The sequence below is a fragment of the Perna viridis genome, chromosome 4 (assembly GCF_037379345.1).
Source record: "Perna viridis isolate PV_CMFRI_1.1 ecotype Kerala chromosome 4, ASM3737934v1, whole genome shotgun sequence".
In the NCBI taxonomy this organism is placed as follows: Eukaryota; Metazoa; Mollusca; class Bivalvia; order Mytilida; family Mytilidae; genus Perna; species Perna viridis.
Window position 1 is genome coordinate 19,663,728 of NC_142448.1, and position 14,355 is coordinate 19,678,082.

A 14,355-nucleotide genomic window follows, 5' to 3' on the forward strand; every position below is an offset into this window, starting at 1 on the left:
CACAACACAAAAACAAAAGCTGTTTTGACAATACCAAATCACTTTAAGATAATACAATATAGAACATTAAAAAACAGTGTAAGCAGCAACAATTTTCTCTTTTAAGATACTCTATTCAAAAGTGTTAAGGTACTTCTTTAGATTGATTTTGAAAGAGTTGCCAGTGGCTTGATTACGTAAATGTCTGGGTAACTTTTTCCACAAGACAGACCCAGAATTTATGAATAAATGTCTGAAAAGTTCAGTTTTAATTTTTGGGATTATCAAATTTCCTTGTTAAGCATTTCTTAGTGAATAAGGTTTGTTTATTGAAACACAGTTAAGCTTTTCTGATATGTAACTTGGTGCTTCCCTATGGAGAGATTTATAGATTAATAGGTATTTGTGATATTTAATCCTTGTTTCTACTTTCAAGATTCCTAATTTTTTGAACAAGGGTTCTGATGGAGAAAAGGGTTCAGCATCTAGAATTAGGCGGATAGCCCGTTTTTGGAGTTTAAGAATTTTGTCTAATCCTTCAGAGCCACAGCCACTCAATACAATACAGCAGTAGTCAGTAACTGGAAGAATGTACCCATTATAGAAAGTTTTTCTCGTTTCAATGTTCAGATATTTCTTAATCTTTGCTAGGAGATACAATCTTGATGAAATATTAGAGCATATATGATCAACATGACATTTCCAGCTTAGAGTATCATCAATTTTTACACCAAGTAGTTTTTCACATGATGAAAATTTTAAAGCTTTATCATTAACTATTAAGGAGGGTATTTCAAACATTTGACAGTTTTTGTCTTGTTCTAATAATCATACACTTTGTTTTACTAGGATTGATAAACATACAGTTATTTCTACACCAGTTTTCAACTTTTCTTAGATCATCTTGCACATCCTGTTGTCGTAAATCAATATTTTTCCCAGATTTGTGTATGGTTGTATCATCAGCATACATATCAACATTAGTATTATGCATGTCAAGAGGAAGATCATTAATAAATATAACAAATAAAAGAGGCCCAAGTATGGAACCCTGAGGAACGCCAAAGCTAATAGGTTTTTCTGACGAGAAAGTGTTTAAAATATTCACTTGCTGCTTTCTATCCTTTAAGTAGGACTTAAAAATTGCACAGTACTGTCATTTACACCACAGATCATTAGTTTTTTACAAAGTATATCAAGATCAACAACATCAAAAGCCTTTTTAAAGTCTAAAAATATAGCCAGATTTATGTTTCCATTATTCATCTTGCATAGCCATTTATCCACAATATTCACAAGAGCAGTTTGGCAGGAGTATTTAGGTCTAAATCCAGACTGAGCTGGATGTAAAAATTCCCAATGAGATAAATATTCATATAAGTGATTAGATATATGTCGTTCAATTATTTTTGACAATGAAGGAAGTATTGAAATAGGTCTGTAATTTGATACTAAATCTTTCTGACCACTCTTTTAAACAGGAGTTACTTTTGCAATCTTTAGTGGATGTGGAAATATGCCTGAATCAATTATACGATTATATATATATAAGACTTGGTGCAATAATATGAGACGTTAATTGCAGCACCGTAGGCCCAATATTATCATATCCAGATGACTTAGTCGTATCTAACTTTAATAGCGCTTCATAAATTTCACTACATTTTACTGCAGGTATCATAAACTGTTTATGATCATAGTTTCTAACCTTCTCTTTAACATAGTTATGTAGTTAATGAAAATCATGGTTTGGCACAATTATCTGGTTTCTTAAATTCTCAATACAAGAAGTGAAGTAATCATTGAAAACATTAGTTATTTGCTCTTTGTCTACTACTTTTTCCCCACTTTCAAGTTTCAGTTCCTTTGGTGTAGATTTGACTTTAGGATTTAAACTATGAATGCACTTCTATAAGTTTCTGGAGTCTTTACTATCCTTTACAAGATTTACATAGTAATTTTGTTTTGCACTATTTATCAGAAGCGTGGTTTTATTTCGCCAAAATCTATATTCTGACCACATACCAAGAGATTTGAATTTGTCCCTTTTATTATACCAATCTGGTTGTTTCTCCATTTTAACTCTCTTTGTTACAATTGGGGCAAGTTTATTTAGAACAGAATTTAACATACGATAAAATAAATCGAGACACAAAGAAGGATCACTTTCTTGCTCAATAAGGTAAAAAGGTGTATTCATCGTGTCTAAAAGAAAAGACTCCTTATCAAAAAACTTAAAATTTCTGTATGTAATAGTTGAATGGGTCTTTTTTAATTTCATGTCCTTTTTCTTTTCAAACTAAACTCACCGGGTAATGATCATTGATAGCAGAATTGCAAACAAAAGAATCTAGGACCATGTTTAGATTGCTTACATAAATATGATCAATTAAAGTTCTTGTATTTTCTGTTACTCTGGTTGGCTCAGTTATCAATTGGTGAAGATGAAACATATTAATGAAATCTAACCATTTTGGTGTAGGTTTAGACAGATGTAAAAAGTTCATATTAAAATCACCCATAATAATAACATCAGAATTCACAGCTATACTCAAAATAATGACCATCAAATACTTCCTCTTAACAGAAATAAGGAATTAACAATAATAGTACATCATAAGTCATGTAAGTTATGAGAATAAATTACTAGTAGATATATATTTTGGCTTTTAAAAAACAAATTCTCATTACAAGATCTTATATTCAAGAGATTTCTATGGAAAGTTAGTAAGACAGACAGGTTTTTACACCTAGAGTATCAAGTCATGACTCCTTTTCCCAATTTCTAACTGGCTTCTAATGAGTATATCATCACTGTGTCCACTGTTGAAAATCTTTTGAAACAATAGTAATACTCAGATATTGTTGGAAACACTTGATTTGAATGAGGCATTCAGTTGTTAAAATTAGGGCAAAATATCAGACTGAAACTTATTATAAGAAATTAACTACATGTGTAATATTTATTATCAGAATTTTTTTGTCTGCAAATACCCTGTATATAGTTGTTTTCTTAATGTTATTTAATTATTTCATTAATGAACATAATCAGATGATTGTCCATCTTTGATTGAGAATTCCAACTCCTCTAGTCATGAAATGATCATTGTTTAACAGAGTCTATACTGTGATAAAGATAATTCAGGCCCTTCAACTGATAAATTTTCCATTCTGTTGTAAAGAGAAGTCAGACTCTTCTAATTACGAATTATCCATTCTGTTGTTAAGAGAAATCAGACTCCTTTCATGATGAATCATCCTTCCATTCTGTTATAAAGAGAAGTCAGACTCCTCTAATGATAAACAGCCCATTCTGTTATGAAGAGAATTCTGACTCCTCTAATGATAAATTGTCCATTCTGTTATCAATGTGTAAATGTCTGGCTATGTCTTTTAATAAACCTTGCATCTTCATTATCCTGCAACATAACATAACTTAAATTATTTCAAAACATTTTAATTGGGTAGTATTCATGAATACAAATCTAAAAAGTACAGAAATTAAGATGAAACAATTTAGTGAAGAAAAAGTATTGTTAGAATATGGAGAACTTTTTTCAAGAGGCTTTTTAAGACATACTATTTATAACACAGGTGTTCACCTTCGAAAATTCTAAAGATGGAAATCTCCCTCTCAAAATTTTCTAAAAAGCAATAGATTTGCTATTTTTTGTTTTGTTTTAGCAACTTATTTTGACAAGAATTGAAGTAATTCATCTAAAATGGGTGAAATTCAATGCGTCCAAGTCTCCCACTTTGACAAGGGCAGGTAAGCGGGAGAATGTTGAATCTTTCATGAAATTTATGGAGGGCTCCCACCAAACGAGGGAGACTTGAACACCTATGATTTATAATCACAGACAAATGGAAATAATATCAGTTCATTTTCATGAATTCATAGAAGTCTTATCCTTTAAGCATTCAGAGCAAGCAATACCTAATCAAATGTATACCATACTTTCTGAAGACATACATGTAATTTTAGCACATTAACAAAAACCTCTTAACTATATCTAACTAAATTTTCTCCAATCATAACTTTTTGATCACATTCAGACCCATCAAAATGGGAAAAAATTAATCAACCCATCCTCTAAAGCCACAAAACTTTATCGTACTGCAAGTCTAAAAAAATTAATTGATCAATTATAGACTTACTGCGATGTTTGTTTCCTAAAAACATTTTTCATTATTTCAATTTCATTTTCATTTCCATGGTTTCCTGCATCCAAACATTGCTTGACTACCTCTTCCTCACTACCAAAGAATACTTGTTTTATCTGAAAGAATTTAAACCTATTTTTATTTAAGAAAAACAAGGACAAAGCATCAAAATACATGGCAACAAAGCATGACTGAAAGAATCTGGAAACAAGTGCTTCTGCTTTAACAAAACTATTTTTGCGGGTATCATAATAAGGTCACCAAGGAAACTTTCCATTTATTTCTGAAAACATGTTTGTAACTGTCTAAAAAACATGAGTTTTTGGACTAAGTATAAAATAAAATACCAGTCTTAAACATACATAAATGTTGCAAATTTCAGTTTGCTGTATGTTTTAAGAAGTAACCTGACATTATAAATTACATAACTAAACTTAATGGAGATAGAATTAATATTGCCTTATGGTGAAAACTGATTTATTCAATGGGTCATAGTTTTCCTTTACCTCGTTTGTCTACCCCGGACTTGACTTTTTATGAGCAACTCGGCGGGTGTTTCTAGAAAAGCAGAGGACACTTACCCTACCGGTGCACCTGGTCCATGCTCCCAGTTTTCAGTGAAGTCTGAATTGCTCATTTACTTTTGTTACTTTGTATGTAAGATTTTAGTTACTTTATGTTCTTTGTTGTGTATGTCTGTTTTCCATGTCTGGTCTTTGTCCCTGGATTACATTCTTTTGATTACCGCTATAACCTTGGTTCCCTTGATTACTCTCTCTAACAAACACATTCAAGTAAACAAGCAGATTTCTATTTCATTATAGTCAATTTCTTTTTGAAATTGTTGATATGTTTTGCAAGATCTCGGTCTGTCAGCTTGTTCCAATAATGTGGTAATAAGAATTCAAATAAAAGAATTGAATATATTTCTCAAATCAGACTATCAAAAAATGTTCAAAAAGTGTGTAAGCCTGGAGCTAAATATGGGCTTAGGTCTAATACAAACAAGAGGCTCCCAGAAGCCTGAAACACTCACCTGGTAAAATGATGGCTTTGGTAGGACTTATCATAGGGATCGTTTCATCAATTGAAAGTTTTGTTCTATCTAATTTAGTTCTCAAGATATTGGCTGAAAACTGCTAAAAACGTAATTTTTTGCCTTTCAAGGACAATAAATCTTACATGGAGTTATCTGACAACTTTGATCCCAGAGAGACTTTTGTAGGATTTATAATAAGGATCATTTCAGCAATTGAAAGATATTGGCTAAACCAAACCTTTTGGAGATATATGCAAAAAACGACTCTCTGACCCTTATGTTTAATTTTTAGTAATGGCAGCCATGTTTTTAAACCAATCAAAATCCAAATTTCATTTTGTTTAGGATACCCTTAAAAACAAAACACCAACATTTATTAAATTCTGTATAGTAAATTCTCAGAAGAAGATTTTTGAAAGTTATAAAAAAAACAGCAAAAAATGTACAAAAAGGGCAATAACTCCAACATGGGTCAACAGATTTTCACCAAAATTTGACCACAAATATATCGAATCATGCTGAATAATTTTATCCGATGTCAGAATTTGGTTAAACCTAATGGTTTTGTAGATATATGCAAAAATCTGCTGTCTGACCCCCATGTTCTATTTTTAGAAACGGCGGCCATGATTTTTAACAGATCAAAAATCCAAACGGTAATTTTGTTTAAGATACCTTAAAAACAAAAACACCAACTTTCACTGAATTCTATATAGTAGTTCCAGAGGAGAAGATTTTTGAAAGTAACAACATCAAAAACAGCAAAAACAGCAAAAAATGTACAAAAAGGGCAATAACTCCAACATGGGTCAACAGATTTTCACCAAAATTTAACCAGATAAATCTCATCATGCTGAATAATTTTATATGTGTCAGAACAAGGTTAAACCTAACGGTTTTGAAGATATATGCAAAAATCTGCTGTCTGACCCTTATGTTTCTATTTTTAGTAACAGCCGCCATGTTTTTTAACAGATCAAAAATTCAAACAGTCATTTTGTGCAGGATACTCTAAGAAACAATCATGTTAAGTTTCATCCAAATCCATTCAGTAGTCTCAGAGGAGAAGATGTTGGAAGAAATTGTTAACTGCAACAGACAACGACAGATGACAATTGATGGCAATAGTTCACATGGCCTATGGCCAGGTGAGCTTAAAAGAAACAGATATGGTGATAATGCAGGACAGAATTTAATGTGGTTGAAATACCTTGCGTCAATATTACACTTACGTTGAGTGATATCAATACTTGAAATTGATTGGAATTAAAATGAAAGGTAGATAGATAGAATATGCATGTGAAATACATTTAGAAAATTAGTGCAAAACTATCTTTTGCCACTCTAGTGTAAAGTTACCATTTGCCACCCTAGTGTTAAGTTACCTTTTGCCCCTAATGTAAAGTTAGCTTTTGCCATCCTAGTGTAAAGTTACCTTTTGCCACCCTAGTGTAAAGTTACCTATTGCCATCCTAGTGTAAAGTTACCATTTGCCACCCTAGTGTAAAGTTACCTTTTGCCATCCTAGTGTATAGTTACCATTTGCCACCCTAGTGTAAAGTTACCTTTTGCCATCTAGATTGTTTTGTTCTGTTTGGGTAAACAGTATGACTACATTTGATCCATCTTCTCTGTATACTTTTTGGAAATCTTATTTCCATTTGATAACACTTTTTGATCTAAAAATAGCAAAAATTAAAATGGATGACATCATCAATTTAATTTACGCTACTAATACTGATATCTAAATTATAGGTGTGATGATGAGTGAAAGGTCAATATCGCAAAATATCAACTCAAGTTATTTCAACACCATAACGAACAAGCCTCTGAGAGTTTGTAGATGTTAAAAATCAAACTAGAAATACTGTGAGGAAGCTCACGAAGAGAATACAGCAAATGGACTTAAGTGAAAAACATTTGTTGAGTTATCTCCCTTTCTGCATCATCAAACAGTAATTATATTCCTTCATGCACATCTAGATATTATACCCAACTTTCCTATGCAAAATTTATAAGGTTTTAACTTGTAAAACCCACAATTTCATGCACATCTACATATGATATCAAACCTTACAATGAAACTCATCACAATCCCTTGAAAGGTTTAGGAGGAGTTGCGCTTATGAGGTTTTAATATGTAAAACCCTTAATTTGGATTATCTCCATTTAGAATCCTCAAACAGTAATTATTTTATGCACATCCGCTTATGATACCAAACCTCCCTATGAAACACCCACAATCCCTTGAGAGGTCTAGGAGAAGTTGCACTTACAAGAATTGTGGACATACAGACAAACTGATATATCCCCAGAGCTTTGTTTGTGGGGTATAATAAAGCAAGTTGACCCTTTTTCTCTATGATTTATTTGGAATATTTTGGCCAATTTACATTGGGCATCTGTCATGGCAGAATTTCTAGTGATCGGCTGTCCATGATGTCACCAATGATGTTGAAGAACATCACATGAAATATAACAATTTTGCTATCAAACAACCAGGTTTTATAGAAAATGATACACAATTACACAACAACCAATCACAATGGCATACTTTTCATTTCACTAGTTTGTATTACACCGTCCATGATATGACATCACATATAATGATAAAGAACATGAAATGTCTACTTAGGGTAATAATTGAAACAACACAATGGATAGAAGTATATAGAAGCATGAAAAACATAACAACTGTTCCTTAAGGAGGTAGACCAAGGGTAAGAGACACAACTCTTACAAATCATTGGAATATTTGTAATCAGCATTTTAAATCAATCTCATGTAAGCATCAAAGTAACTTGGACTGATATCATTCTGTTTCAAATGAAAGCTTGATATGCTTTGGTGAAATTGAATATGATACAAACGTATGACTGATTGCAAGAGTTATGTCCCTTACTCTAGGTCTACCTCCTTATTGTGGAATCAATTTTAAAAGCAATTACATATGTAGTTACTACTTCTACATTTACATACAAATACGAACTAGTATGGACACTTTAGATAGATTGGCATCTTTCCTGACTTCTTCTATGTCACCTACCGCTATTCCAGTCTAAATAATATAAACATTAAAATATAATTAGTAGATAAGAATTCACAATTAGTAAAATTGTGGGACAAGAATGAGAGTTTGTAGGTACTTTTTATTATAAGTACATGGTGTTTGTTTGGCTTGGGTTTCTGATTAACTTTCATTATCAGTGTATGGTGTACGTTTGGTTTGGGTGATTTGTAATTCTTGTTATTAGTGCATGCATATTTGGTGCTTTTATTATCAGTGCATGGTGTATATCTGGCTTGGATGTTTTGCAATTTTTGATTTCAGTGCATGGTGTATTAGTGTTTCATTTGAGTAAGATTCTTAATGTAATACATGTTCAGAATTAATTTACCTTCTACAGAAGAAAATTAGGGAGCAACCATTAGATATCTATGGGGGAGTGGGGCTAAGATAAACTTGTGTGTTCTGGTTTTCTTTTCAGTGTATTTTTAGTTTTTACTCTATCCTGTTCTGGATTTACCCAATTGTTCATCCTGGACCATACATCATTGTCTTGCCATTTTCAATCAAATTTGATCCTACCCCCCCCTAAATATGGTTGCTCCCTAATTAAACAACTCTAAGCTTAATGACTCATGCCTAACACAGACAAATATTCCATGTGATTACTAACAAGAAAGTTCATTAAAGCCAATGGCATAATAAGACAGAATACAATAATAAGTATGTAGCTGTCAGTTTGAAATGGATATGTTCCACCACCAACGAAGTTATCAATATAATTTATCTCTCCCAGCATCATTGTAAAAGTGGTCAATGGATATACATCATCACGTTCAAATCCAGTCTGAAAGTATACATTAAAATTATGAGCTGTAATAAGACTACTATTTTATGTATATGCATTGTACAATGAAAGTGTAGGGAGTAGAATAAGTCTTACACAAAGATAATGTGAGGTGCAGCAAATCCTCACCTTAAAAAAATGACTCTCTGACCTTGACCTTTGACTTGAAAACATGAACTTGTAGGCACTGTAATGCACCACCCATTGTATTAGAAATAGAAGGTCTTGAATCTGTTCGAAAAAAAATAAATGTTCCAAATTTTTGTGTAAATTTATTTTTACTCATCCATTGAAAAAAATAAAAATATTCATTCTTTATTTTTCCCAATACTTAAAAAAGGCAGATTTTCAAATAAAAAAAAAATTATTCCGGTTGCTGCTGAAATATAAATAAAAACTTTGCACTTCCACTAAAAAAAACCATTCTCATCTGACATCAAATCCCTGTTGTCGATGCCTAAGTATACTCCCACTCAAAATTGATTTTATCCCTTTTCCACTGTTTAGAGTCTCTTTGAACAATTCTATATTTCTATTAATAACTTACTAAAGTAATATTGACATCCAAATTCAAATCATTCATATCAGAGGTAGCACAAATTTTGGCAATATAAATTTCATTGTACTTGAAGATTCCAAGTTCTGCTATATAGGAACTTGATGTCTAATTGGAAAAAATCTCATATGCTGAAAAATTTACAGTTCTGCCAAACAGGAAGTTAATATGGGAATAAAACAAAATTTGCTTACAATGCATAACTCATTAAAGTGAAGTTGCAAACTTAATTTTAAATCATTTCCATCATAGGGAACTAATATTTTTGCTATGAAAATTTCACTACTTATTTAACTACCCTAACTTTCTTCTATAGAAGGTAAATTAATCCTGAACATGTATTATTTTAAGAATCTTACTCAAATGAAACACTAATACACCATGCATTGAAATCAAAAATTGTCTGTGATAAAAAAAAGCAAGTTTCACTTAACAGCAAGTCTTGTAGCAATTACAATGTATAACTAATTAAAATGAAGATGCTAAGTATGGAATTTGAAATTATTCCCATGGAAGGGAACCATTATATTTGAAACAGAATTTTTCACTATCATGAACACGCATTTGAAAATTCCAAGTTCAGCTAAACATGAAGTTGATGTCCAACTGCAAATAAAAATTGCTCATAGCATATACATTTGTACTACCTCATTTCTAAAGAAGCTACCAGTACATAACAAATTTACATAAGTGGTAGTGAAGATAATATGGAAAGAATATGTAGGGTGAAAACCTGTTATCATGAGATATCTCCACCCAACTGTAGTACTCTTTACTGTCTACTATTCATGAATCTTTTTTTGCAAAAATATAAACTGAAGTATAAGTATAAATTGCCACAATAAAATCTGAAGATTTTTCCAAGAATATTAGAATTCATATCAAATCTCCTTAATATAAAATGGAGGAAAATGATCTAAACATATCAATAAACTTACTGTTCTGGCTAAAATTATGTTAAATGCTCCTGAAAATGCCATCAGAAAGGTTATCAGAATAAAGCTGACCTGAAAAAAAAATCAGTAAACCTCACATTTGTAGTGAAATGAGGCACATGAATAAGAGTAATCAAGGGAAGCAAGGTTATAGCAGTAATCAAAAGAATGTAATCCAGGGACAAAGACCAGACATGGAAAACAGACACACACAACTAAGAACATAAAGTAACTAAAATCATACATACAAAGTAACAAAAGCAAATGAGCAACTCAGACCTCACTAAAAACTGGGAGCATGGACCAAGTGCACTGGTAGGGTAAGCGTCCTCTGCTTTTCTAGAAACACCCACCGAGTTGCTTATAAAAAGTCAAGTCTGGGGTAGACAAAAACGAGGAAAGGAAAACTATGCAGATGGATACACCATAACAATCCATGAGTTCATGATGACCATAAAACTTCTGTAGTGATGATTTCAATCCTGTAGCAACATAACTCTGTTCCAGAAGCCTATTTATTAGAGTTCTTGCGTGATACAAAAAATCTGCATAGTTTCGGCAAGCTCTGGCATAATGTATAAATTAGTGGTGATCTGGTCCAGGACCCTTAATTCAATTTTGGTCCTCCTCAAGTAGACCATTTAACTGAAACTTCACTCTTGAAAATTAATTTGAACTCCTGTGAGGACAAGATGATTTAATTTGATAATCTTTATGTTTATCTGAAATGTTGCATAATTTTTTAGAATGACTTCTCTCTATAAATCATACCTTCAACAGTGACACTACCACAGCACTGAACATAATGTAATATATACCAATACTGCTAAATCTGTAAATATAAACAGAAAATGTACAACAATAAAGTCCTAATCTATACAAATCTTGCTAAAATGTCCACTTATGATTTTATAATGACTAGATCAATCTTCAACTACAAGTCAATCTTATGACTGAGCTGTATCAGATAGAGGATAACATACAGAAACATGATACTACCAGTATTGGCATCCATTTACCTTTTTTTGAAAAAAAATTAAAACTCAACAAAATCATAATTGGGAAAAGAAAATATTCAATATATAGAAATGTAATTAGCCTTTAAAATAAATCAAATAAATATTTCAACTTAAGTACATGATAATCCTGAAACAGAGCCCTGTGTCTACTTTTTTTTTTAGTCATATACCTCAAAGAAGGATAATTTGAAGATAATTAAATAATAAAAACCATATGAATAAATTTCCATCATGAAGATTAACAAACATTCTAATGAACTTTATGGTTTTTAAGTTACTGCATCAAGTGTTCATTGAAGATTGGTATAAAAAATAGGTCATTTATGGAAAAGTGATACCATGCTATATAATTTTTAAAAAAAAAATGGGGATAGCAAAATGTTCAAAATGGCCTTACTTGAAATCTACTTTTTGGATTTTACTAAAAAATTTAGTTTAACCTATATATTATGTTATTAACAAATATCTGATGTGTTAAAACAATTCATTGATCCTTTTCTGGAAACCAGACAGATACTCAACTTTTTTGAGGTTATCACATCATACCTTGCCACTTGGTATGGTGGGGATAAAAACTGCTGCTGATAAATCAGATAATTTTTTAATTTGTCAGAATTCAAATTGTGTCGGCCTGAAAAACAGCCTGATTTTTATGTGCAAAACTTACCCTCGTAAGTAATTCATGAGCATCAGCCATCCTAAACTGATAGAAATCCAACCAGCCCTCCACTCACTCACACAGGGATAATATCCAAAAGGAGTGAAGTAAAAAAAGGAACTTATAACCATTGTCCAAGTCAGGTATGTATCAAATTCTAAGAAATACCTTTTGCGCTGTAAGTAAAAGATAAGTGCAATAAACAAAAATGTCAGCACTCATTGAGATATTTCATTTGATAATGTCAGTATCAAAATCAAAAGTAAAATTCTGTCTATCAGTAATCCAATTTTGGTATTTTTTTTGTTTTATTCAATGTACATTTATTTTTTGACTTCTTTTTTTGTGCAAGAAATTTAGTAGTCCAACTACAAACTGTTAGGGCATGACATCATTCTCATTCAAAACTCTACAGGAAGATGTCTGATAAACATTGTAATCACTCCAAATGTTTTGACAAATATTTTTGTACATCTTGTCCTGTATGATAGAGAAATATCCAGCAACAAGATTTAAGGAAAAAAGTACAGAGTACCAATAAACAACAAGTCATTTAAGAAATATTTTTAGATGTGTGCATGCTTCACAGGTGGTATACATGTTTTGTGTACATTTTTGTTAAAACAACCCTTGCAGAAAATTTTTTAAAGTTCTTAGCAACCTTTCGACGGCGGTGATAAAACAAAATAGTATCTGTATCCTTTTCACTGAGTTTAAAGCCCAATAACTTGGAAATGAAATATCCCAAAACAATGAAAAGTAATGGCATCGTCTTTCACACAAAAGAAATATTACAGTAAATCAAAGCATCTTTAAGTTATCATATAACAAATTAGAGGAAAGACAACCATATATTATAATGGGCATAAAGAGAGTGAAAAAAATATACACAAACAAGCAAAAACAATAAACAAGCCCATTACTTATTACTTACTAAGCTAATTATCATGGTAAAATGATTAAGTATCAGAACTGACAGTACTATCATTACATACAAGCCCAAAGCTTGGATCACTCTGGATTCTACCTCCTTACTGGAATATGGTCCAAGCTAAAAACACAAAGATAATTATTAACTAGTATTAAAAAATTAATCAACGACCATTATATATCAAAATATTATTTCTCGATATATATCATAATTTAAATATCAATGAAAATAATAATTCTTACGGTATCTATTTACAAATTTATTTACTCAATGTGTGAATTAACTATAAACAAGCTAGCAAGGCCAATAAAGTGTCATATTAAATTTTCAATCAACATTATCTATTTCATAAAAAAAAACAAATATAAAAGGAAAGTTATTAAATTGATGTTTAAATCTTTATCATTGAAAAAATGGAAATTTGGTGAAAAATAGAAAACAAAAACAAAGGAATCTGTAAAACATTTTTACCAATCAGTGGTAAAGTGATAGAAAGTAGAATTTATCACAGGTTAAAGGATCGGTTTAAGGGATCAATGATGGATCAGAAACTGACCAGTGACCAATGACTCATCAGAAACTGATCAGTGATCAATGACTCATCAGAAACTGATCAGGGATCAATGACTGATTGTAGTTGCACAGTTAGGTTCAGGTACTTGTAAGTGTATAATAGTATATTAGATCAAAAGCCTACCTCTTTGTATTGTTCAACAACTACTGGATCAGCTAACATACTGTCATTGAGTAAGATAGGACATTGTCTGACATTATCTAATACACCTGTAGTAACCTTTGGCATAATGACCATGTGAATCTGTAGACCTACCAGCAAGAGGAAATACACAAGGAAGGTGCAGTAGAAATAGATATATCCTCTTTCTAACCTAAAAATATAATCAATGCCTATCTCATATCAATATTTTCCTCAAATCCATTGTAAACTCTAATTTGGACCCATCAAATTACCTGAAATTTGAGATTTGAGGAAAAACTCAAGGATTTGAGGAAAATTTTAATTTGAATGTTTTTTACGAAACCCAGGCCAGATCTAATTTAAAACATTGTCCTATGACTTCTGCCTATCATTCAGTAAACCACTAATTGAAAAGTCTCATGATTATGTCAATTATTGACTTTCGTTTTAAAAAAAAATAGTGTATCAAGTAAATAAAGTGCTGAACAAATCGCACAGAAAAATAATTGGAAAAATATAACTG

The 14,355-nt window shown here is 31.4% G+C and overlaps 1 protein-coding gene and 1 pseudogene across 3 annotated transcripts in view; both read right to left on the minus strand.

Moving 5' to 3' along the window:
• Positions 1-23: 23 nt before the first annotated feature.
• On the minus strand, positions 24-2,760 carry LOC148619227 (uncharacterized; annotated as a pseudogene).
• A 173-nt stretch (positions 2,761-2,933) lies between these two features.
• Positions 2,934-14,355, minus strand: part of LOC148619228 (transient receptor potential cation channel subfamily A member 1-like) — a 32,557-nt gene continuing 21,135 nt past the window's right edge. For all 3 annotated transcript variants that reach the window (XM_088578899.1, XM_088578897.1, XM_088578900.1), the window contains 10 exons: positions 13,833-14,022; positions 13,139-13,255; positions 12,214-12,380; positions 11,299-11,359; positions 10,531-10,599; positions 8,863-9,036; positions 8,172-8,240; positions 6,748-6,861; positions 4,138-4,259; positions 2,934-3,398 (listed from right to left, as the gene is read on the minus strand). In XM_088578899.1, coding sequence (XP_088435025.1) covers positions 3,296-3,398; positions 4,138-4,259; positions 6,748-6,861; positions 8,172-8,240; positions 8,863-9,036; positions 10,531-10,599; positions 11,299-11,359; positions 12,214-12,380; positions 13,139-13,255; positions 13,833-14,022 — 1,186 coding nt within the window. In that variant the 3' untranslated portion in view covers positions 2,934-3,295. The remainder of the gene's footprint in view (positions 3,399-4,137; positions 4,260-6,747; positions 6,862-8,171; positions 8,241-8,862; positions 9,037-10,530; positions 10,600-11,298; positions 11,360-12,213; positions 12,381-13,138; positions 13,256-13,832; positions 14,023-14,355) is intronic.